Below are 24,886 nucleotides of genomic sequence, written 5' to 3'. Positions count from 1 at the left end.
CTAAATAAAAAATAGCTAACATCCCTTACACCACTGGTAGTGGCACGATATGGCAGGTGGAATTAGAAATATTTGTTTTGGAAATGGACTGATGACCACAGTCTGTATTCATTGGTCCAAGCAAGAGACTTGTTATTAATCACCAATAGTAGATTTTAATTTGCAGCAATTCTACAATAAAGACCTGATTTAGGTCTCTTCTGAATAGCAGATGGTGAGATGTGTCTGCTGCTTGAGCTCAGTTTACCATTAATTTGGCCTCTAGTCTGAGGTAATATCAATAGGTGATTTCTGAGTGCAGTAACTATAATAAATATATCCTCTGAGCTTCATCCTCATGGGAGCCTGTTACATCATAGTACTGTATGGTTTTTGTACCTAACTTGGTGAAACTTTCAAAGTTGTTGCAATTTCCCGGATTGTATGACCTTAAATTCTTAAAATATTGATGGATATTCCTATATCTGGGCTATTTTGAGCTACTCTTGTCATATTATGACTTCTACATCATGAAACTATAGTTTTGCACCAATGCCCTCTGATAGCAACATTGATTGGCCTTAGGCATTAACAAGCAATAAAAGATGATGAACTCATTGTGAATTATTATTTACCACCTCTAACTTTTACTTAAGTTCTAAACGAATACTACTTGTTGGGATACATTTGAAAAACAAATACATTAAAATTATCCTTTTAAAACTAAATTCATACATTGTAATCAACTACATTATTTATAGATGTCTAAGAAACTCATAGTAAGCCTGTGTATCACAATGTCTAATATCACTGGTGGTGATACTGTATGTAGAACAGGTTCTTCTTTTCAAACACTGCCTAAACTATAGTTGACTAATAAATAAAAGGTCCCTGTGGTGACTTACCAGGATGCCAGAGGTCGCTATCATCTAGTTTGAATGCAAGGTGTCACCCCTGCAAATGTGTAATTAGCATTTTATATTGTAGTAATTGACTTTAGTTATATTTGCACCTCATTTACAAGACAAAGAGCTAGGCATGAGAAGCTGCTGTGTTTATATGTCACCTCTCAGTGTAAGAATTCCTTCTGGTCATCCTGGGATCTATGGAGAGAGATGGGGGAGGAATGACTATAAATAGGCTATATCAGGCTACTGATAGCTGATGGAAGAGCTGCTGGTTTAGTTGCTGGTTGGAAAGCTGGATGGATGGAGGAGTAAAAAAGAGACAGAAGGTAATTATATTTTACATAAGAATATATTTTGATAAATACACAGACATTTGTAGATATTACATTGTAAGTTACAAAAATGTAGTCTAAAATGTAAATACTTTCTGCCAATACAGTATTTGCATGTGTCTAAAATTTCTAGTTTTTCTTTATAATTGCATCCAAAATTATTCAATTATTTTCATTTTTTATTAGTATAATAAAAATTAATTAGTATTTCAATATAACTCTGTACATCAGGTTACTATTTAGAAAGGGGTATCTTGGTGGAAGCTCAAACATATTTTATTACATATTACTCTGTATAACAGGATTAGTGGGTATTTAGGTGGCAGCTCCATCATACTATCTAAAACATTTCTTTGTATATCAGATTATTATATATAAAGTGGTATCTATGTGGCAGCTTCACCATAGCATATTACTCTGTACATCAGGTTAGTGTATATATCAAGGGGTATCTAGGTGGAAGCTCAAACATATTTTCTTATGTATTACTCTGTGCAACAGGTTAGTGTATATAAATGGGTATTTAGGTGGCAGATCCATCATAGTATATTACATATTACTCAGTTCATCAGGTTAGTATATAATGATGGGTATCTAGGTGACAGCTCCATCATAGTATCTTACATATTACTCTGTGCATCAGGTTAGTATATATATAAAGGGGTATCTAGGTGGCAGCTCCTTCATAGTATCTTACATATTACTCTGTGCATCAGGTTAGTATATATATAAAGGGATATCTAGGTGGCAGCTCCATCATAATATCTTACATATTACTCTGTGCATCAGGTTAGTATATATAAATGGGTATCTAGGTGACAGCTCCATCATAGAATCTTACTTATTACTCTGTGCATCCGGTAAGTATAAATATAAAGAGGTATATATGTGGCAGCTCCATCATTGTATCTTATTTATTACTCTGTGCATCAGGTTAGTATATATAAAGTGGTATCTAGGTGACAGCTCCATCATATTATGTTACATATTACTCTGTGCATCAGGCTAGTATATATAAATGGGTATCTAGGTGGCAGCTCCATCACAATGTCTTACATATTACTCTGTCATCAGGTTAGTATATATCTGAAAGTATCTAGGTGGCATCTCCATCACTGTATATTACATATTACTCTGTGCTCCAGGTTATTATATATAAAGGAGTATATAGGTGGCAGCTCCAACATTATATATTTGAAATTGCTTAGAACATTAGATTACTATCATTTTTACATGTTTAGCTTGGTTACACTCAGGTAAATTCAATTACTCACAATATTTTCCATGTGGATACATCTCTATGTTTTAATGCTAAGAGCTATTCAATTAGTAGCAGGGGCATAACTAGGTATATAAAGGCCCATAGAAAAAGTTTGTAAAGGCCTCTAAGTACCACCCAATGGTGAAAAAGTATATAACATATGTAACTTTGAGAAGTGAAATTGGCCCCCTTTATCTCTGGTCCTATTATCAGCTGTACCCCTTGCATCCAAGGTAGATATTCCCATGATTAGTTGTCAATTTCCCAATGTTAGAAACCAGCAGTTACAGCAGCATGTGATAACAAACAGACTCAGTGTTATGTGTTTAACTCTATGGTTTTCATGTACATTTTAGTCCCCAGAGGGTGTTCTCACCTGAGCCAGCATCTTAGTTTCAAGGGTAAACCTCATGTCAAAATTAACCTTCCCCTAGTAGCATAGTATCCTTTAGCTTTTGGGATGTACCCTTTGCCCTTACACCCAACATATTCAAGTCTCTAACACTAAAAAAATATTCCTTTTAAAAACATGGTATCTCAAACAACAATGATCACTGATTCCTCTGCACACATCACACTGAGCAGAGTGACAGTGAGGTGATCACTTTATCCCCATTCCCATGGTGTGTGCAGAGAAAATGGCAGCATCCTGGTGTATCAGCTGACTGTAGGTAAGACAAGATTGTTAGCATGTGTTACTCATCTATGAAAATTTGTATATAGCAATGTGACAAGACATTACAATGTTGAATGACTGGATCATGTTTGTTAGTTTATTTAAATATACAGTATATATATATATATATATATATATATATATATATATATATATGTTCCTTATGTAATGGTCCTCTATTACTATAAAAGAATAAGTAACACAGTAAATTTAATGTTTTGAAAAATATTTTTTTCCTTATAGGACAAATTAGGAGCAAGATTTGCACTAAGAATATTAGAAGGCATTGTGAAAAGTGACTGTTCTTGATCAAGCAAAATAAAGAATTTCTTTTTCTACTAGAGGGTTCCTTAAAGCTACTTTAATTTTTTTCATAGAAAAAACATTTACAGTTAAATAATTTCTCATTTAATACATGATGAGTCTCATATGACAGAAACCGCATCTGTGCTCTGAGTGTGACAAAAGCTTTACATGTAAATCACTGCTTATCTCACATCAGAGGAGTCACACAGGAGAGAAGCCATTTACATGTTCTGAATGCAGCAAGTGTTTTACCAGTAAGCAACATCTTGTTATACATCAGAGGAGTCATACAGGAGAGAAGCCATTTAAATGTTCTGAATGCAGCAAATGTTTTACCAGCAAGCATGAACTTGTTAGACATCAGAGGATTCATAGAGGAGGGAAACCTTATAAATGCTAAGAATTGAAGAGATGTACTAGAAAGATAACACTAATTAATCATATGAGGCATCACTCTAAAGGTGCCCATCCACATAACGATATTTTCAAGCGATTGCACTATAACGACATTGTTATTGTGCAATCACTTGCAAATTGTGCATGCATCGTGCACATTTATTTTGGAAATGACCAGAGATGCGCACGCCTGCTGATCATTTCTGACATCTATCATCGTGCAAACAAGCTGGTCAACCTGACGATAATGTCAGGTTCTGCATGTTTGCAGATTATTGATGAGCCTGCACTGAATGACTGCTCATTCAGTGCAGGCTCATCACAGACTGACAAACGACTGTACGATTACAATGTTGTGATTGTGCAGTCGTTTGTCAGTCTCCTAGTGGATGAGCAGCATAAGGGTCCTAACGTATCATGTATTTCATAAGCTAGATAAATTGTATGACTTCTTTGTGTTTACATGTGAGGACTTTTTTATTTTCTGAATGTAACAAGTGTTTTATATAAATCAGTCTTGTTAAAGACAGGAGAAAAGAAACATTTGTAGTTGATCCTCTGTACCAGTGTTATGTAATAAACAATGTGTATGGGGAAACCCTACAAATTCTCTGAAATTAGTATTTATCTTTTTGAGATGTATTTTGTCACTATCATGGCATAAGGTGATGCTACTACTGACACCTAATACTGTACAACACAATAATCAACGGAGAAAATAGCAGTTATCCTGGACTATTGCACTGGTTCTAAACATAACTTTCTAAATTTTTATGAAGGTAAGATTATCCATATTTACAAAAATTTGCAAAATATCAGAACATAAAATATAGTAAAGAAAGGGACAAATAGGAATAAGGAATTGATAAAAAAAATCAATGGAAATGCTCAAGTGTTTATTGTGCTTCCGATGTTGTGACTGATCTCTGTAATATACAGCTGTCCTGCTCATACAGGTGCTGGGACTAGTAGTAGAGCTTTCTATCCAGTTAAAAGTTTTAGCAGCTCCTCTCAGTACTGGGATTTCTTCTATGGGAAACAGTGTATGATAAATCTGCAAATAAGGTGCCTTGTTTACTCCGAGATATATATATATATATATATATATTTAGACCTGGTTGTTCCCTTCCCAGCTTCCATACTCACATGTCCAGACATATTATGTGTATATCCCCATAGTATTAGGAATGTTATATACATATATACTATGCCTTCTTTTGGGATCTGAGCATGATGGGGGGCCTGAGTTCGGATTTAGATTTACTTGTAACCCTTAAGTTTGGATATGTTAGAATTTCATTATACCCAACACACACATCTCTACTCTGTACTGGCTACCTTCTGCTATACCCATTACCAACTGCACAGTAATAAATTGCATACAAACATTTGGTTAGTACAGTGCAGCTTGGTAACATCACTCAAGCTCATACAATAGCTTAGAGCTGATGAGGCCTTAAAAATATATCCACTTCAATATTACACAGTAAAGATCCCTCTTACTATAGTTTGGTGTTAATACAATCTTGATGATATGAAAAAACACAGAAATACCCTTATAATTGAAAGGACAAAGTAATCCTATTAAATAGACAGAGCCATAGAGAGCTGGCACAGGCCACATTACTTTTGGGGGGTGTTGCCTAATTATTGGTGGCATGGCAATGCCTCCTACAGAAAAATAAAAAAGCTGCATGCTAAGGAGGGGGCTCTGTGAGCCCCTTAGCCATGAGCAAATACAGAGGAAAGGCATGTTCCTCCCAGCCCGGCACAAGCAGAGTAGAGGAGACTTCTCCTCACTGACAGCAGTCTGCCTGGTCACACTGCAGCCAAGCACACAGCAGCTTATGCTGGGCTGCTAACAGGTAAGAGTAAGGGGGGGGGCAATTCAAATCCTGGGCCCCTCCAACTGACCGAGGCCTGGATAATTAGTATCCACCCCTCCACCTTGGCACCTCTGAGAATAGCACAACTACATCAAGAATAGACATTGGAAATCCTCCTCACAATAGCACAGTGTGTATATAGATTTAAATGTACATAACCACCACAAAGCTCAGTTCTCAGCATCCCCCAGGGGCATAGACAGTCTAAACATTAAAATATACAAACATAAATTCTGCACACCTTCTTTTGAATAGTTTGTTTACTTTAACTATATCCAGCAGAAAAATTGGGATAGGTATTTAAGATCTTTCACGGACCCCCAAAATTGCCTTGCGATGTGGTACATAAAAATTAGGTGAACATACAAAAATTTGGTATCAATATAATTGCAATAGCAAAACTCCTGTTCATCACCCAACACCAAGTGTTATAATTGAAAGAACATGGTATAGGGTGCCAAAGCCTGTTTCTGGTGTTTGCACCACATGTGGATAATTCTCTTTGGGAATTTTATAGCAAGTTGCTTAAACTGGGGACACTTTCATGGGCGTATGACCACATAAGACTCCAAAAAAAAATAAATGCTTTCCTCTGTTTGGAATCCAATTATTTTATCCTAATTTTACAAATTCTATGTCTATTGTAAAGTGGTAGTGTGTAAGGCCCAGTATATTATATATAATAGTATCTGCATATATATAGGGAGCTGTGGTTGACTGAGCAGGGACATGCCAAAAATGTTTGTATGACCATATAAGACTCCAATAAGATAAAATGTGTTCTTTTGACTAAAATAAAATTATTTAATCCTATTTGTTCTTATTATATATCTATTGTGTAGGGGTAGTGTGTGAGGCCCAGTATATTGCATTTAATAGTATCAGCATAAATATAGCATGAATCATCATGACTTTCATTCAATCCAGTCTGCAGGACCCATCGTTTAATTATTCTAACAATGCTTCCAAGAGAAGATCTTTATCTGTAATTTAGAACCTACAGAGGGACAAGCTAATTAACAAAATTATTCAACTTTGTGTTTTATATTCTAGAACAAATCCTGAAGGGGGATAAGAATGTTTACATGATAGCATTGTAAAGAGCATGACAGACAAAGCAGTAAAGGTGGGTACACACCTGAAAGATATATCTGCAGATGAAGTGATCTGCAGATATTTTTTTAGATGATAGTCATTCATACACATGAATGGCCATCATCAATCTGGCAGCTCAGGGACCCACAGGCAGGGATGTGGGTGGGACCCACCTCCTTCCTGTGGCTGCCGCTGTATGTGTAAAGGTGGCCTGCAGACCACCTGTACCTGAATGCTGATGGACAGATATGTCTGTAGACATATCTGTCTTTTGACTGTGCAGCACAGCCAATGGAATATGTCTGTGGATTAAGTAGTTCACAGATATATTTTCTGTACACACTGGTTGACTGCCAGCAGACATATTGGCCGATCAACTACAATCAGTTACAATCCACTTTGAGAGTGTTCTTAATCTCGCTCATGGCCTATTAAATTTTACAGTTAAAGTCCTATGTAATAGGGGCATGGTCTGGTTGGCACAGAGAGCAGATGTGCATCCCAACTGCTCCTGCATCCTAGTCACTAAAGGACACTCTACAGGGGATTCTCCATCCTCAGTTCTTACATGTAGTGTCCTCCTATCACCTGCTGAGGCTTGATTTTGCTGTGAGCAGACTAACCCCATATGGATACCTACAGCTGAGCCTTCCTTCAGGCTAAAGCAATAGTCTCAATACCCACCTGCTCCCAGCTTGACCATGCTGTTGAAGAACAAGGGCTCCACTGCATAATAGAAAAAGTGGATCTGTGGTTAGGTGCCTAAAGCCACAACTTTACAGATGTCCAGTCTCCCATTTTGGCTGCATGCTGAGACTATCAAATACTATGGGCCAAATGTAATAGGGTGAGAGTTTAGAAAATGTGAGAGTTTAGCAGTAAACTCACACATTGGTTGAGTTTTATCTTCAAAATGGGAAAACATCTGAATGAGATTTTTATTCGTGAGAGTTTTTTAAGCCTAAAAAAACATGCAAGTTCACTCTTTTATTTTGTTTTTGGACTCTATTACATTGGCAAAGTTAAAAAGTGTCAGACTCTCACTTTTCTAAACTCTCACACTATTACATTTGGCCATTTGAATGATACAAAGAATTAGAATTATAATATTTCTAAATAGGCATTTGAATGTGTTCTTTTCTCCTAGCAGTTGTAAGGAATATGGATAGTCAGCCCCGAATTAAATTAATTTAAAAAACAATTAACAATACTTGTTGAGGATATAATGCAAAAAGTTTAATTGGCCAGACTCCAACTACCCTGCAGGGCTTCGGCAGTGCATATTTGGAGCTTCCTGCTGAGTTGTCATTTCCTCATTTTATTTGTGTTACTGCTGGTAAAGTGTTGCACCAGGGCCTTGGGACTGCATGAGGCAGAGGTACTGCACTGTTTACTCACCTTCTTCCAAAGCTGCAATCTTGACCTCCAGACTTGCTGTAGCTCTAACTATTCGTGGTGGCAACTTGCTGAATTCCTCTAAAGTCATGTGACTGGGATTAATGTGTGAACATCAGTATTTGGCTATCCATTACCCATGAAGTAATGCTTTCTTACACCATGCCACCCTTGTTGGGCCAATGCCATCCTCACCCATACAGTAATCAATCCTTCACAAACTATAAAATCATCCACTACTGCCCTCTGTTTTCATGCATTTCTCCTATGTGTTTATATTTACTACATACCATACTACCATGCCACCTAAACATGGATGTAAATCCCAAATATACCATCTCATTTTCAATTTATAACTATATCAGCCCCTAGACAGAAGCTGACAACCTCTGCAGAGTAAAAAGAGGTGCCACCTTCTGCCAGCAAGTTTTGAAGGGCTTTTTTCATCCAGCAAACCTAGAAGTCGACCTAGACCTCTCTGCCCCTCTCACCACTCAGTTGATGTTTAATTTGTTTGTGGCTTTCTATACTGACATTTTATTTGTAATGGAAACATCTGTGCAATCACATTGATCAGAGCTAGTGGGCCTGGGAGGATAGACCACCAGGAGGGAAATATGCAAGAACTTATTTCCTTAGACAAAACCTCCTCATAGCTCACTCCGAGATGCAACCTGAGTGGCAATCTAAAAAAAGCTGCCAGAACTAGAGGACAGATCGAGACAGAATAATATCAATATTCAGGGTATCTTAGACGTGAATATATGACCAAGCTGATTCTATAATTCCTCCCCTTTACTTTGATGCAAGATCTTCTCATTGATCAAGTTCATTGCCTGCCACAATGAGAGAGGGGGATTATAACTTTCCCAGCAAAACCCCAATGAGAGACCACTTTTTCCACTTTAAAGAGAATATCCTTAGAGCTGCCAGACAAGCAAAGTGCTCTAATACTCTAGGTGTACAACAGATTTTTCAATTGGAAAAAGAGAGGCAACTGCACCAGTCCGTGAGCTTTTCTTTAATACTCAATTTAAATATCAATTTTTTAGTTACTAAGTGAGGAGGTGCTACCACTAGAAAAAAAATATCAGGTTTAACACTACAAAGGATAGTGATGAGTTGCACTGGTCACACAAACACAATATATTTTTTATTAAATTCCATATAAAATTATAACACAAACATATAACCCATAAAAAAGTGAATTATTAGAATTGAAAACAAAAAGGTATAATTTTAAAAATAAGTGACAGGGACTGTCAGAATAGACCATAGGAAGGTTATGCACAAGTATTCACTAGGTGTATAAGCAGATAAAATGTGAATTGTTTATACTATTGATTTAGTCAGATCACATATTGTTGACTTAACTATTGGCAGTTGGAACAGGATGATGTAACACAGTTATACAGTGTTTCAAGTTGTTCATATTATTTCATTTAATACACTGTATCCTGTTATAACAAACATCCTCCTGCTGAACTGAATATCATTATATACAGCTTTAGTTGTTATTTTTATTAATGCCTACACACTGTCATTAACAACAATAACTTTCTGCAATTTATTTACTATGCTGTTACTCAATAAACTTTTGATATGTGATACATGTGATTTGTGTACATTTATTTTATACTATTAAAGATTACGGTTTTGATATATTCCTTAAGAAACATCAAATATGTATCTCATGCACAAACATGAATATTTTCTCCTGTTCCATCAGAATAGGTAGGAGCAATTTCTCCAAGATGTTATGGGCACTACATGATAAAGTCTTATTTGAAACATACATTGGGCTATGTGCCAGGAACCTGATCTTAATAAATAATACTTTGCCTCTATGCTGCCCACTTGCATGTGGAACCTCAACAAGCCACATAGGCTGAATATATGCCCGGAGTTAAGTAATATTCAAACAACCCTTTAAAGATTGTTTTTGGTCTTATGGTGTATATCCACTAGATGACATGCTTCATGAGTGATATCATCTAGTGCTTGCCCTGCAGTGACAGGCTCAATGTCTTTATTGACATTGAGCATCCACACTGAATGATATCGTTAACAATATTGTTCAGTGCCACACCTTTACTCATCTCCATACTTACATGGAGGTGACATAGGGACTTAATAAATTACAGATATTTTGATAGCAATATTACTGTAGTTTGATTATTCATATAATTATAATAATTATTGAATGAAACAACACATATGCAATATGTTTGTATTTTTATTTTATTTCATGTTTGTACACATTTGATACATATTAACTCATTTTATATAATTCAGTTTATATGGAATAAATAATATTTAATAATAATTAATTTAATTATTTATATATTCTAAGGTAGTAGCAACTAAAATAAACATATCAAATAATAGTAATATGAGGTCTTTGGATATCATCTGCTTTCCTTTAAAAAAAAAATTGTAATGTATGGATATCAACTTATGTTCTAATGAAGAAGCTGGAATTGTAAAGAGGAGTATTATTTGATGATACAGACTCATGACATTGTTTGCCTCATTGGCATTAGTGCCCTCATATGATTGCCTGCATTGAAATTTGCCTGCGCTATAAGGATTCTATAAAACAGCTAACAGGGAGATCTGATTGCACCAAGAATACGTTAATCATGATAAATTCACTGACTCCCTTATAGTGATACAAAATAACAGAGATATCAGAAATAGAAAAAGAGAAGAACTTCATTGATTAGCAGTGAGATGCATCATTCACAACTAACATACCAATTGTTGGATTACAAGGATATAGCTGTATTCTACCCAAATGTCAGGTTGATCCCATGATTAAGTGAAAGCGAAACATACGTCCGGGACACAGCAGATGCAAGCCAGCGTGTCCGGTGGTTTCAACTGTTGTGATGTACTGGATAGCCTTGGTGAAATATTAACAATTATGTAATAGGACTGTTCATGTGATTGATTTAGCATGCTGTGGAAAGGGAGATTATACAGAAAACAAGTATAATTTGTATAAATGAAACCTGATATCTGAAGCTCTGACCACAATGTTGCTTACCTACGTGTAACAAATAATCAAAGTGTATCCATTGTAGACCCTGTGGGAAATCCCATCCAGGAATCAGGTGCTGATAAAATAAATTAGAATCCAGAACTATCATCGGTGTGTTTTCAATAAACTATATACATGTTTAAACAGTTCATGTTAATAATAGAGTGGAGAATAATATGGAATGTGATAAGAAAACACTGAATACTGCACATATTTCCTTATATAAGCGAGTAAGTGCTTTATGTAACAAACCACACTTTCAAACATACGGATCTATATACCATGAAAATTGTAACTGATAGGGCATAATGTCCAATTGATAGTCCCGATTCAGTAGGAACTGGATTGAATAATCTGTTAATGCAAAAACTTGTCAGTATTGACAACTATTATATGGTACTATAGAAGGAATAAGTGTCATTATTCAGAGCAGCTCGCTAGATGCGATCGCTCGCACAATGTGTATGAAAATTGTGTAGGCAGTGCTATCGCATAGCAATGCATTAGCACACCCAATATTTCTTAGAGAACGAACACATAGTGTATGCAGACACCCACCAGCCTGTTTTAAGATGCCCACTTGTGCAAGTCATGTGCAGGAAGTGTATGCAACCATCGGTACATCAGATGCTATCACAGAGCTTGAGGTCGACCATACCCCGCCACAAGCACTGCAAGCACTTCAGTGTAAAAACAAGCCAGGTGACATATACTATGATGCTGTCTTATGCACACCTCTAAAACGTGATTGAGATGCTCAGGCATGCCTGCGTTTGCACCTCCACTCCCCAATTTTTAATGGCTATACCTTATTATAACCTACAAATCGCTTCCCCTGTCACTCACTCTACTGGGCTGTCTATGTGCAGTGAGAAAATGCATTGTGAACTATCGCTACGGTATGCACATGTGCACTGCGATGCATACACACTGCTTACGATTGGCACAGGGAGAGTATGCATCTTAGCCAGTGGGTCTAAATGAGTTCCAAGGTACCATCATTTAGCACAAGTATAAAACCAGTATCACCTTAATATATAGAAATGGTGATACCTTTGCTATGTGAATAGTGATCCTGATATCCTGTCATGATCAATATATAATAGGAAGGCTATAACAGATATTTAATGATAAAGATAAAAGATTGGAGCGGACAAAACATATCAATTAACTGTTAGTATTGTCTTACACTATTGCAATATAACACAAATTTGCACTTTATATTTTGCTATAAATTAGGACTTTAAATATAAATAAATTAAAGATTAATTTTTAATTTTTGTTTCTTGATATTTTTTTGGGTCACTACAATACATTTCCATTATGGGATGATTTCATATGCTGATAGTTCGCGAGTGCCCCTTTTGGAACACTTTTTTTTGCATATATAAGTTTGTTCCTGGGTGCACCTCCCGTATTTAATAAAAATATATAAAAAAGTTAACATACAATTGGGGAAGGACATATTCAACACTATAAAGGGAAAATTTACTAAAGTGAGAATTTTTACAAGTGAGTTTTAAAAGTCATGTTGCACATAGCAACCAGTCAGATTATACTTAACATTTACCTACCACCTTCTAGAAGATAATAGCTAGAATCTGATTAGTTGCTATGGGCAAAATCACTTTTAAAACTCACTTCTAAAAACTCTCATTTACCTAAATTTACCCCTAAGTGTCTGTGTGGACAATCTTCATACATTTCATTCCCATACTTGCAGAACCTTATGATATCATTAGGTTGCCTTCAAGTAGAAGCGATGAACAATATCAAAGACCAGTGGGTGCATGCATCGCTTGTCACTGACGGCATACACACTGAACGATATTGCGGATGATGATCGATAACAATACCATTATCATTCAAATTGTCCATAATATTGTCTAGAGGATACATGCCTTTAGATTGCGTATTTAAGGCTGAATGAATGCCGGCTGCTGTTACTTACTAGGTAGATATAATGATGGTTAATTTTGAGATCACTGTGGAATTTGAAACACAATGCATACTGAAAAACACATATCCAAACAAAATGTAATTATACTGTTAAAATAGTGCTAAATGTATGCTCACACCATTTACAATATATTAATTCAGAATCATTCCCTTGTTCATTTTTTTCATTTGCTTTTTAAAGTTAGGCACAAAGGGGGGAGGGTTAGGTTTAAGGTATTAGGTTAGAGATGTTATGTTTAGGGACTAGAGACAGGTTATGTTTAAGGACTGGGGAGAGGCAGGGGTATAGGAAGTGTAAGGATACCTACCAGTGGCGGGCTGGGCTGGGGGGCAGGGTGCCATGTGCCCCCAGGGCTGCATCGCCATGCGGGCCATGGGCAGTCTGTGTCTCTGTGACACAGCTACACCACGCATGTAGCGATGACCAGACAGAGTTCAGTCAGTGCTACACAGTGACTACCAAACATACAGCCACCGGCACTGGCATCTGTGTGTTTGATTTGAGTGGCAGCCAATGAGACTCTGTCAGACTCTCATTGACTGCTGCTGTGCCCACTGCAGGAGCTGCTCCATCCTCCAGCTTCTGCAGTGGGTAATGGGAGAGACGTCATGATGTCTCTCCCATAATGCAGAGTGGCCCGGCCTGGAAGGACAAATGGAGGAGCGTATGGTGGTAGTGGGAACGGTGATTTAGGTAAGTGTTTTTTGTTTTTTAATTATGTGTGTCTACTGGGGTTGCAGGCACTACTGGTGGCACTAAAAGGGGGGAGACTTCTACTGGGGGCACTACAAGGGGGAGAGCACTACTGGGGGCACTACAAAGGGGAGAGCACTACATGGAGCACTACAAGGGGGAGAGCACTACTAGGGTGGGACTACTACTGGGGGCACTACAAGGGGGGGGACTACTACTGGGGGCACTAAAGGGGGGACTACTACTGGGGGCAGTATATAATGGGCTTACTAGTGGGGGAACAAGGGGCACTGCAAAGGGGGGACCACTACTGGGGGCTCTTTATAAGGGGTACTGCATAGGGGTATCACTACTGGGGGCACTACTGGAGGCCTGCATACGGGGTCCTCTCCTGGGGCACAGGGGGCACTGCATATGGGCACCACTACAGGGGGTGCACCTATTCTTTATTTTTACTGTACATTAATTCCATATGGACCCGCCTCCTCCCTGGAACACTTGAGAGGGGGGTGCCGTAGCACCCACCTGCATGCATTTGCCCCCCAGGCTAAAAGTTGCCAGCTAGCCCATCATACCTACTGACAGGTGTCAATATGTCAAATGGAATCAGAAATGTGAAATGGAAATGGACTGATGACCATAGCCTGTGTTCCTTTGCCCAAGCAAGAGTCTTCTTATTTATCTCCTATATTATTTTTTTATTTGCAGCAATTCTACAATAGAGACCAGATTTTGGTATCTTCTGAATAGTAGATAGTGAGATGTTTCTGCTGCTATAACTCAATTTATCATTAATTTGGCCTCTAGTCTGTGGTACTATTAATAGGTGATTTTTGAGGGCAGTGGCTATAATAAATGTATCCTCTGTCTTTCATCCTCAAGGGAGATTATTAATTCATAGCGCTATATGGTGTTTGCACCTGCACTTAGTGAAACTTTCAAACTTGTTGCAATTTCCTAGATTGTATGTCCATACATTCTTAAAATAATGATGTACTCTCCTATATCTGGGCTATTTTGAGCTGCTCTTGACATATTTTGAAACTTACATCAAGATATTATGGTTTTGCACCAAAACACTCTAATGGCACTAGTGATTGGCTTAAGACATTAACAAAAACATGATTATAGACTCATTGTGAATTAATATCTACTACCTCTAACTTTTACTCAAGTTCTTTTTGAAATGCATTTGAAAACAAATTACATTCAAATTATTTTAAAAACAAATCTATGCATCAACAACACTATTTATATATCCCATTTAGATTGTAAGCTCCTATGAGCAGGGCCTTCATCTACTTCTTACTCTCTACTGGGGCACCTAACACTTGGTTGCTTTGCATTGTTGCTTATCTGGGTGGTATGGTTGTGAATGTAGCAATGTATATTATCCATGTCCTGTATTGTACTGTACTGTAAGTCACTGTAAATCAACCTATTTCTTTATGTACTTTGTAAGGCACTGCAGAACACTTGTGGCACTATATAAATGAATGATAATAATAATAAAAATAATAATAATAATAATAATAATAATAATATTAATGTCTAAGAAACTCATATTAAGCCTATGTATTACAAGGTCTTTAAAATCATGAAAAACATAACTATTTACCACCACTAACTTTTACTCAAGTTCTAAATGAAAATTACTTGTTGGGAGGAATTTCAAAATAAATTAAATTAAAATTCTCTTTTTAAAAATAAATTCACACATGGGCCCTGATTCAGAGCCGGACGCAAGTGGCTGCTCGTTCGCTTCGAGCGATGTTTGCCCAACTGCGCATGCATACGGATCGAAATACGCATGCGCGAACCACTCAGTACGGCCGAAAATCGTGTGCTCGCAAAATAGCGATTGCCTGCTATTTTGAGTGACAGAATGAGGCGTATGTGGGTGGTAACAGGGGAAGGTGCTTGAAAACGGGGAGTGGAGATTCGATCGCAGGCGTGCTTAAAGGTCAAAACGGGCATTTTATGGGTGTGCATATTTAAAACAGCAGCGTCATTGACCACGTCACTGGGTTATTTTATAGCCAGAACTGCTCGCAAAATTGTGGTAGCAAAAACCAACCACAAGAATAGCGAGCAGTTCATACGCTGGACGATGTACTCGATTAATCTAATAAATAGCGGACATGACGTAGGATGCGAGCGGCCAGGGGGCGTATTTTTCCAAAAAACAAACGCAAGTTTTGTTAGCTCGTTCAGACCTAGAGGCGTGAACAGACCGCAAACAGCGAACGGTTCATTTGAATAGCCACCCCTTGTTTTAGAACGAACGACCGCAAATAGCGAGTGGCTCTGAATGAGGGCCATGGTCATTAACTACAATATTTATATATGTCAAAGAAACTCATATTAGGCCTCAATATTACAATGTCTTTAAGTTCATGAGTTCATGATAGCATTTTTTTTTCAGATTTCAAACACTTGACACTTACTATGTATATAAACACATATATATATATATATATATATATACATATATACAGTATATATATATTTTATATATATATATATTTATATATATATATATATATATATATATATATATATATATATACAGCCAGGGGACGCGGCACTCGAGAACACTAAATGCATTATTTAATACATATAGATATTTATTTAATACATATTATCTATATGTATTAAATACCACATTCATTGTTCTTGAGTGCCGCGTCCCCTGACTGTATAGATTTTATTACCACAGGGGTAACGGAACCAGATTATTTACTATACTGGGAGAGCCGGACCCACTGGATTATATATATATATATATATATATGCAATCGACACGGCAGTACTCCGGACGCATAAATTAGAACAACAGTCTGCTTCTGATATGCAACATTTCAGTGCATTTAATCACACTTTTTTCAAGCAAAGTAAGTGCTTTTAAGTACCATTAAATGCACTGAAACATTGCATATCAGAAGCAGACTGTTGTTCCTATTTATGCATCCAGAGTGCCACCGTGTGGACTGTATATAACGGATTACCCCTGTAAGAAGAAGTTCTTGACAAAGGAGACAAGGAGTCTCCTAAACGCGTAGAAGCCACATCACCGGACGTTCAGGAGAGGAGTACCGACTGGAGGGAGTGCACCGGCAAGCTGCTAATACCACCGGCCGTTGTCTGCAGCACGGAAGGATCGGGATCGGCTTTTTTAAATCAGCAGGCAGACAGTATCTCCTTTTCCACTAAGATTGATATCGGCTAAGTCCGTATCTGGATTTGTTATTCCTGTTTTCTTATATACATATTTCTGTGATTTACCGAGTGTTGCTGTTATGAATAAATTACCTTTGTGAGGATATTCCTGCATCCCTGAAGTTTAAAGATACTGTGATGTGCATGCAAGACTGCAATTGAATGTAAGTTTTTTCTTTCCATGAGGGCCTGATGTCTGTGACTGTTGAATTTACCTGAGATATACCTCTAAAGATACCCTTGTGTGCATATTCGGGACAGAACTTGAAGGTAAGTTCAAATCCAATTGTCTGGAGATATAGGACCATAGAGAACCAGATTTATTGTACATAGGACGATACCATAACCATTCATATACCACCAGTCAGCGCTTGTAGACCTTTTCTTGTTTATGTTTTAAAGTTGTCTTTTTGGGATTAGTGTGTGCCCATTTTAAAGGTCTAGAGCTGCTGACACAGGTGTCAGGTTAAAGAGTCCTTTTTGTGTATTCCATTAGTATATATAAAGGCAATCTAGGTGATCACTCCATCATAGTATATTACATAATACTGTGTGCATCAGGTTAGTTACATAAATTGATATTAGCTGGCAGCTCCAAAAAAGTATCTTACATATTACTCTGTGTATCAGTTTAGTCTATATAAAGGGGTATCTAGGTTGCAGCTTCATCATATAATATTACATATCACTCTGTTCATTGGTTTAGTATATATAAATGGTAATCTAGGTGGCAGTTTCATCATAGAATATGACATATTATTCTATTTATCATTTTAGTATTTAAAAAGGAATATCTAGTTGGCAGTTCCAACAAAGTATCTAACATATTACTCTGTATATCAGGTTAGTATATCTAAAGGGGTATCCAGGTGGCAGGTCCATGATAGTATCTTACATATTACTCTGTATATCAGGATAGTATATATGAAGAGGAATCAAGGTGGAAGCTCCATCATATAATATTACATATTACTGTGTGCCTTAGGTTAGTATACATACATTTATATTATCTGGCAGTTCCAACAAATTATCTTACATATTACTTTGTATATCAGGTTAGTATATATAAAGGGGTATCTAGGTGACAGCTCCATCATAATATATTACATATTACTCTGTGCATCATGTTAGTATAAAAATGGGTATTTAGTTGGCAGCTCCAACATTGTATCTTATATATTACTAAGTACCTCAGGTTAGTATATATATAAAGGGGTGTTTTGGTGGCAGCTCCAACATAGTATCTTACATAATAATCTGTACATGAGGTTAGTATATATTTTTTTACTTTTTCTATATAGTTCTGATACAATCATAGGCATATTCAATTACCCACAAATTTTTTCATGTGGATAAAGCTTTGAATTTAATGCCCAGAGCTTTTCAATTAGTTGCAGGGGCCTAACTAGGTATTTAAAGGCCAGATAGCAAAATTTTGTATGGACCTCTATGTACCACCCAATGGTAAAATAAGTATATAACATATGTAACTTTGAAAAGAATGATGGGCCCTAACCAGATCTGTGCCCCATACATAGCAGCCGCATTATTTGCACCTATGGTAATTATTCCCATGAATAGTTGTCAGTTTTCCAGTATGAGAAGCCCACAGGTAGCATGTGGTAACCCATAGACTCAGTATTAAGTGTTTGGATCTATGGGATTCCCTGTGCATTAAACCCCAGAAGGTGCATCTAACACAGAATTAACTTTACTCACCTAAGGCAGCATCTGAGTTTCAGGGGCTAAACCTTGTGTCCAATTGAATCTGCCCCTCAGTCTTAGACAATTGCACATATGCTGCTGGGCACATGCTTATTTGTTTCATAATACAAACTATTAAGTCAGATTTGTTTACCATAGGTTTCTCCAGCTTTTGTGATGTACCCTAGACTCTTACACCAAACCTACGTATGTCTCTAACACAAACATTCTTATTTACCATTTAAATACTTTTAATGTAATACAGCAATGATCACTGATTCTTCTGCACATATCACACTGAGCAGTGACTGTGAGATGATCCCATTATCCCCATTCCCATGGTGTGTGCAGAGATATTGGCGGCATCCTGGTGCATCAGCTGACAGTAGGTGTGACAGGATCGGTAGCATGTGTTACCCATCTATGGTCAGTGCAGGGGGTGAGTAATGTATAATCCGCACATTGTGAGGTCACACTACGTGGATTTTATTATGTTTATGGAAACAATAATAGACTGTGTATTTTATATCAAGTATTTATCTGCTGCAGGAATGTAGAGGTCTCTGTACTGCACATCTGACTGGAAATGAGAATATAGCAATTTGACAAAATGTTACAATAATTTTCTATGACTGGGTGTTATTTGTTTTTTTTTTAAATATATATCAATTTCCTTTTATATTATAAATCTGTACCTCTAAAAATTAGATGTAACCCAGTAAATTTTAGGCTTTTAAAATGTTATTTTTTTCCTTATAGGACAAATATAAGAGTTTGTTCCAAAACCTAACAACTTTTACACAGTAGCAGAGGTTATGGGGATAGAGAGGCATTTGAGTGGTTACATTTGATACAATTTCCATTGGCTGATGGCAAAAAGTGTTTTCTAAAGGGCAGCAGATATATAAGTCTGATTCAATACACTAAGGTGAATCTCTTTTAGCCGTTCTGCTTAAAGTTAGGTAGAACAAACCAAATTTGCAAGGATCATCTGAAAGTCAGGTAATTCGAGTATTTCTGTGTGCAATGTCTGCAAAATGGTGGACCAAGCTTTTGAGTTCAAATCAATGATATGAGAGTAGAGATGATGTATTCTAAATGTAATCATACAACATAAAGGGAGTATTTGAGATAAAACATCTGGAGTGTCTGAGGCCCACAGAGGAATATCTAATGATTGGGCATAATGATGTGCTGGCAAAAACATAAAGAAATAACAGTGAGCGAGTTCATGTTTTTATTGTAGCTGTGTAAAGGAAAGAATAGTTCCACCCAGTCAAACTCGTCTTTTATGATCATGATGCCCTTTTGGCATATGTAGAGGGGATTACTAAGAAAGGGAAGAAACATCGGGTTACCCCACAATGGAATTTAAGATGATGAAAGAGGGTTTTTCTTTAAGTGTGAATTGATGCTAAACCATGTTATATAGGTATCCCAAAATAAAACATTAGAATGGAAAATCAAAGGAAGTTGCAGTTTTGGGGTATGCAGCAAGGCTGCCAGAGCATATGGGTAAAACAAGTCCTCTTCTCGAGCAAGGTAGGTGTAATGGTCAGTATGTAGCAACCAATCAGCCACATAGCAAAACAAGGCAGATTTAGCAAATGCAGCAACAAGCGGGGCTCTAAGTCCTCCTTTGGTGTTTGGCAGGTTAGCTCAGGAATGATTCATCCTAGGTTTCTGATAATGCCAGATAAATTTGAAAAAAAATATGCGTGTAATGAAGAATATCAGCTTTCAGCAATGTAATAAGTAGTGTTTGTATAATATATGCTAGCTTTGGGAATATTATACATTTGATCACTGTAATTCTGCCTAGAACAAAAAGCTTAAAGTCCTTCCAAATTATAAGTTAAGCTTGTAGTTTATTCAGTAGTGGGGAAAAATGAACACTATAGAGGGACGACAATCGGGCTGGTATATAAATACCTAAATATTTGTGCTTATAAGGTGTAACAATAATTATGGAAGCTATATGAGGATGAGAGGAAAGGAAAAGGGTAACATTAATAGGAAGCAAATCAGATTTGTCTACATTAATGCGATATTCTGCAAAATAACTAAATAAAAAATGTTTTTAAATTTGCAAGAATGGAGAGTACAGGATCCAAAATAAAGAGCATCATATTATCTGCAAATAAAAACAATTTGCATTCTTGGTCCATAATTGCAGAACCTTTAAAGGTGGGATTTTGACATAGTGTTATCACTAGTGGCTCACGGACAGTTGCAAATGATATCAGGGGAATGGGGCACCCCTGTCGTGTCTCTCTTGAAATATAGAAAGGTGGTGATAAATATTTATTAGGGAGGGCTTCAATAATAGGGAAGAATATAGAGAGGTTAAAATTTTAATAAAGAGTGGGGGTAGGCGAAAGCGGCGGAATGACTCAAACAGATGATCCCTTGTTACCAGATCAATCACTTTTTCAGCATATGTAGAAAATAGGAACCTGGGATCAATGGGATCATACATCCTGGAATTGTGTAGGGATTGTAGCACAGGTAAGATTTTCCTAATATTAGTGATTGAACTTCAGCCCCATATAAAGCCTGTTTAGTCAGGGTGTATAGTATCATTTTGATTTTACATGAATTTGACAGACAGAGACTGAAATGCAAGGAGACATTTCCACCATTCCCTGTATCTCTGTGTGATTGCCTGTTCTATTATCGAGTATCTTTATTCCTGTTGTCAATCATGGATCAGTCCATGTAGTCAGATTATGGAACAGGAGTATCTCATCTCTATTACCAGTAGTAGCACTTTGTCAATTTCACAGAGAGTCTTAGCTCTATATTTAAGTAGTCAGGGAAAGTTAATGGTTAAAATGTTGATTTGTTACTAAATAGAAAATAGCTAACATTAGTTTCACCAGCGGCAGTGGCACTGTATGGCAGGTGGTATCAGAAATATACAATTAGAAATGGACTTATGACCACAGCCTGTATCCCTTGGCCCAAGGAAGAGACTTCTTATTTCTCTCTTATAGTAGTGTTTACTTTGCAGCAATTCTACAATAAAGACCTGATTTATGTCTCTTCTGGAAAGTAAATGGTGAGATGTGTCTGCTGCTAGAACTAATTTTATCATTAATTTGGCCTCTAGTCTAAGGTGCTATAAATAGGTAATTACTGATGGCAGTGACTATAATAAATGTATCCTCTGTCTTTCATCCTTATGGGAGCCTGTTACATCATAGCGCTGTATGGTGTTTGCACCTGTTCTTGGTGAAACTTTTAAAGTGGTGGCAATTTCCCAGATTATATGACCTTAAATTCTTAAAATAATAATGGACTGTCCTATATCTGGGTTGATTTAAGCTGTTCTTGACATATTATAACTTATACATCAAAAAATTATGGTGTTGCACCAATACCCTCTGATAGCACCAGTAATTGGCCTTAGGCATTAACAAGCAAAACATTATGATAAAAAATTTAATTAAAATTCTCCTTTTAAAAATAAATTCATACAAAGTAATCAACTGAGCTATTTATATATGTCTAAGAAACTCAATTAAACCTTTATATCACAACGTCTGACATCAGGAGAAATGTAATTTAATTCAGATTTTAACAAACATTGACTTTTACTATCCATATGTCTATTGATCTTATTATGTACATAATCATTGTGAGGTTCCTGCTGATACATAGAAAAGGTCTTTCTGCTGAATCTCTGCCCAGACAATAGGTGACTTCTTAACAAAAGGAACCTTTAGTGACATAACAGGATGCCAGTGTCTGCTGTAATCTAATAAGAATACAAGGTGTTACACCTGCAAAGGTGTAATTAAAATTCCCCATTGTAGTAAGTGACTTTAGGAATATTTACACCCCATTTACAAGACAAGCTAGGCACGGGAAGCTGCTTTGTTTATACTTCATCTCTCAGTGTATAAATTAATTCTGTTCATCCTGGGAACTATGGAGTGAAATGGGGGAGGAATGACTATAAATAGTCTGTGTCAGGACACTAATTTCTGGTGGAAAAGTTACTAGTTTAGTTGCTGATTCGATAGCTGGACATATAGAAGCACATGAAAGAGACAGATGGAATAATCTCCAGAGTAAGGTAATTATATTATACATAAGAATATATTGATATATTGATATATTGTGGTCTACATCTATGTACTATTGTATCATTTTGTGAATTGTCTAAATACTCCACAAATAGAGTGTTTCCTTGTGTCTAAAATCTCTAGTGTTTATTTTTAACTACATCCAGAACTATTCAAATATTTTTTAATTTTTATTAGTATAACAAAAATTCAATAGTAACTTTCATATAACTATATGCATCAGGTTATTATATATAAAGGGGTATCTAGGTGAAAGGTTAATCATAATATCATACATATATATATATATATATATATATATATATATTAGGTTAGTAAATATAAATGGGTAGTTAGGTGGTGGCTTATCAGAGTATTTTACATATTACTCTGTACATCATGTTAGTATATATAAAGGGATATCTAGGTGGCTGCTCTATCATAGTATCTGACAAACTACTCTGTGCATCAGGTTAGTATATGTAAAGGGTTATCTAGGAGGCAGCACCATCATTGTATTTAGATATTACTCTGTGCATTAGGCTAGTATATATAAAGGGGTATCTAGGTGGCTGCTCCATCATAGTATCTTAGATATTACTCTGTGCATCAGGTTAGTATATATAATGGGGTATATACAGTAGGTGACAGCTACATCACAGTATCTTATATATTACTCTCTGCATTAGTTTTGTATATATAAAGGAGTGTCTAGGTATCAGCTCCAAAATTATATATTACGTATTGCTCAGTACATCAAGATACTCTATATTTTTTTTTTACTTTTATATATAGTTATGTTACAATCATAGGCATATTTTATTAACAATAATTATTTAATGTTAATAAATATCTGGGTTTAATGCACAGAGCTATTATATTAGTTGCAGGGGCATAATTACGTATTTGAAGACCCTATACAAAAAGTTTGTAAAGGCTCCTATGTACCACCCAATGGTGAAAGATGTGTATAACACTTGTGACTTTTGACAAGGAATATGGGCCCCCCGCAGCTCTGAACCCCAAATCAGCTGCACCCTTTGCACCTATGGTAGTTATTCCCATGATTAGTTGTCAATTTACCAGTGTGAGAAACCCACAGGTAGCATGTGGTAACCCATAGACTTAGTATTGAGTGTTTGAATCTATGGGATTCCCTGTTCCTTAATCCACAGAGGGTGCATCTATCAAAGAATTATCTTTGCTCACCTGAGGCAGCATCTCAGATTCAGGGGTTAAACCTTGTGTCAAATTGAATCTGCCCCTCAGTCTTATACAAATGCACATATGCTGCCTGACACATGCATATTTGTTTCATGATACAAACTATTACATCTAATTTGTTTAGCACAGTTTTCTCAGCTTTTGGGATATACCCTAGGCCCTTACATAAAACCTAACTATGTCTTTAACATTAATAATTTTATTAACCTTTTAAAAACCTGGTGTCTCATACAACAATGATCACTGATTCCTCTGCACACATCACACTAAGATAAGTGACTGTGAGATGGAGCTGCCACCTAGATACCCATTTATATATACTAACCTGATATACTAACCTGATATACAAAGTAATATGCAAGATACTTTGTTGGAGCTGCCAGCTAATATCAATTTGTATAAACTAACCTGATGCACACAGTAATATGTAATATACTATGATGGAGTCATCACCTAAATAGCCTTTATATATACATTCCCATGGTGTGTGCAGAGATAATGGCAGCATCCTGGTGCATCAGCTGACTGTAGGTGTGACAGGATCGGTAGCATGTGTCACCCATCTATGGTCAGTGCTGGGGGTGAGTAATGTATAATCTGCACATTCTGAGGTCACAGTATGAGGATTATACAATCATTATGGAAACATTAATAGACTGCGTGTACTATATCAAGTATATATCTTCTGCAGGAGGGGAGAGGTATATGTGCTGGAAATGAGGATTCAGCAATTTGAAAA

General features: G+C 36.6%; 1 protein-coding gene across 1 annotated transcript in view; it reads left to right on the top strand.

The window, feature by feature from the left end:
- The window catches only part of LOC148522652 (uncharacterized), a 281,599-nt gene that overhangs the window by 46,517 nt on the left and 210,196 nt on the right, over positions 1-24,886 (top strand). The window contains exon 5 of the mRNA XM_088473978.1: positions 3,625-3,791. Within this exon, the coding sequence (XP_088330104.1) occupies positions 3,625-3,791 (167 nt within the window). The remainder of the gene's footprint in view (positions 1-3,624; positions 3,792-24,886) is intronic.

Source organism: Taudactylus pleione, unplaced genomic scaffold (genome assembly GCF_031769625.1).
Source record: "Taudactylus pleione unplaced genomic scaffold, aTauple2 ptg000145l, whole genome shotgun sequence".
In the NCBI taxonomy this organism is placed as follows: domain Eukaryota; kingdom Metazoa; phylum Chordata; class Amphibia; order Anura; family Myobatrachidae; genus Taudactylus; species Taudactylus pleione.
The sequence above is the reverse complement of the archived record's forward strand: the minus strand, read 5'-3'. Positions and strand labels throughout refer to the sequence as shown.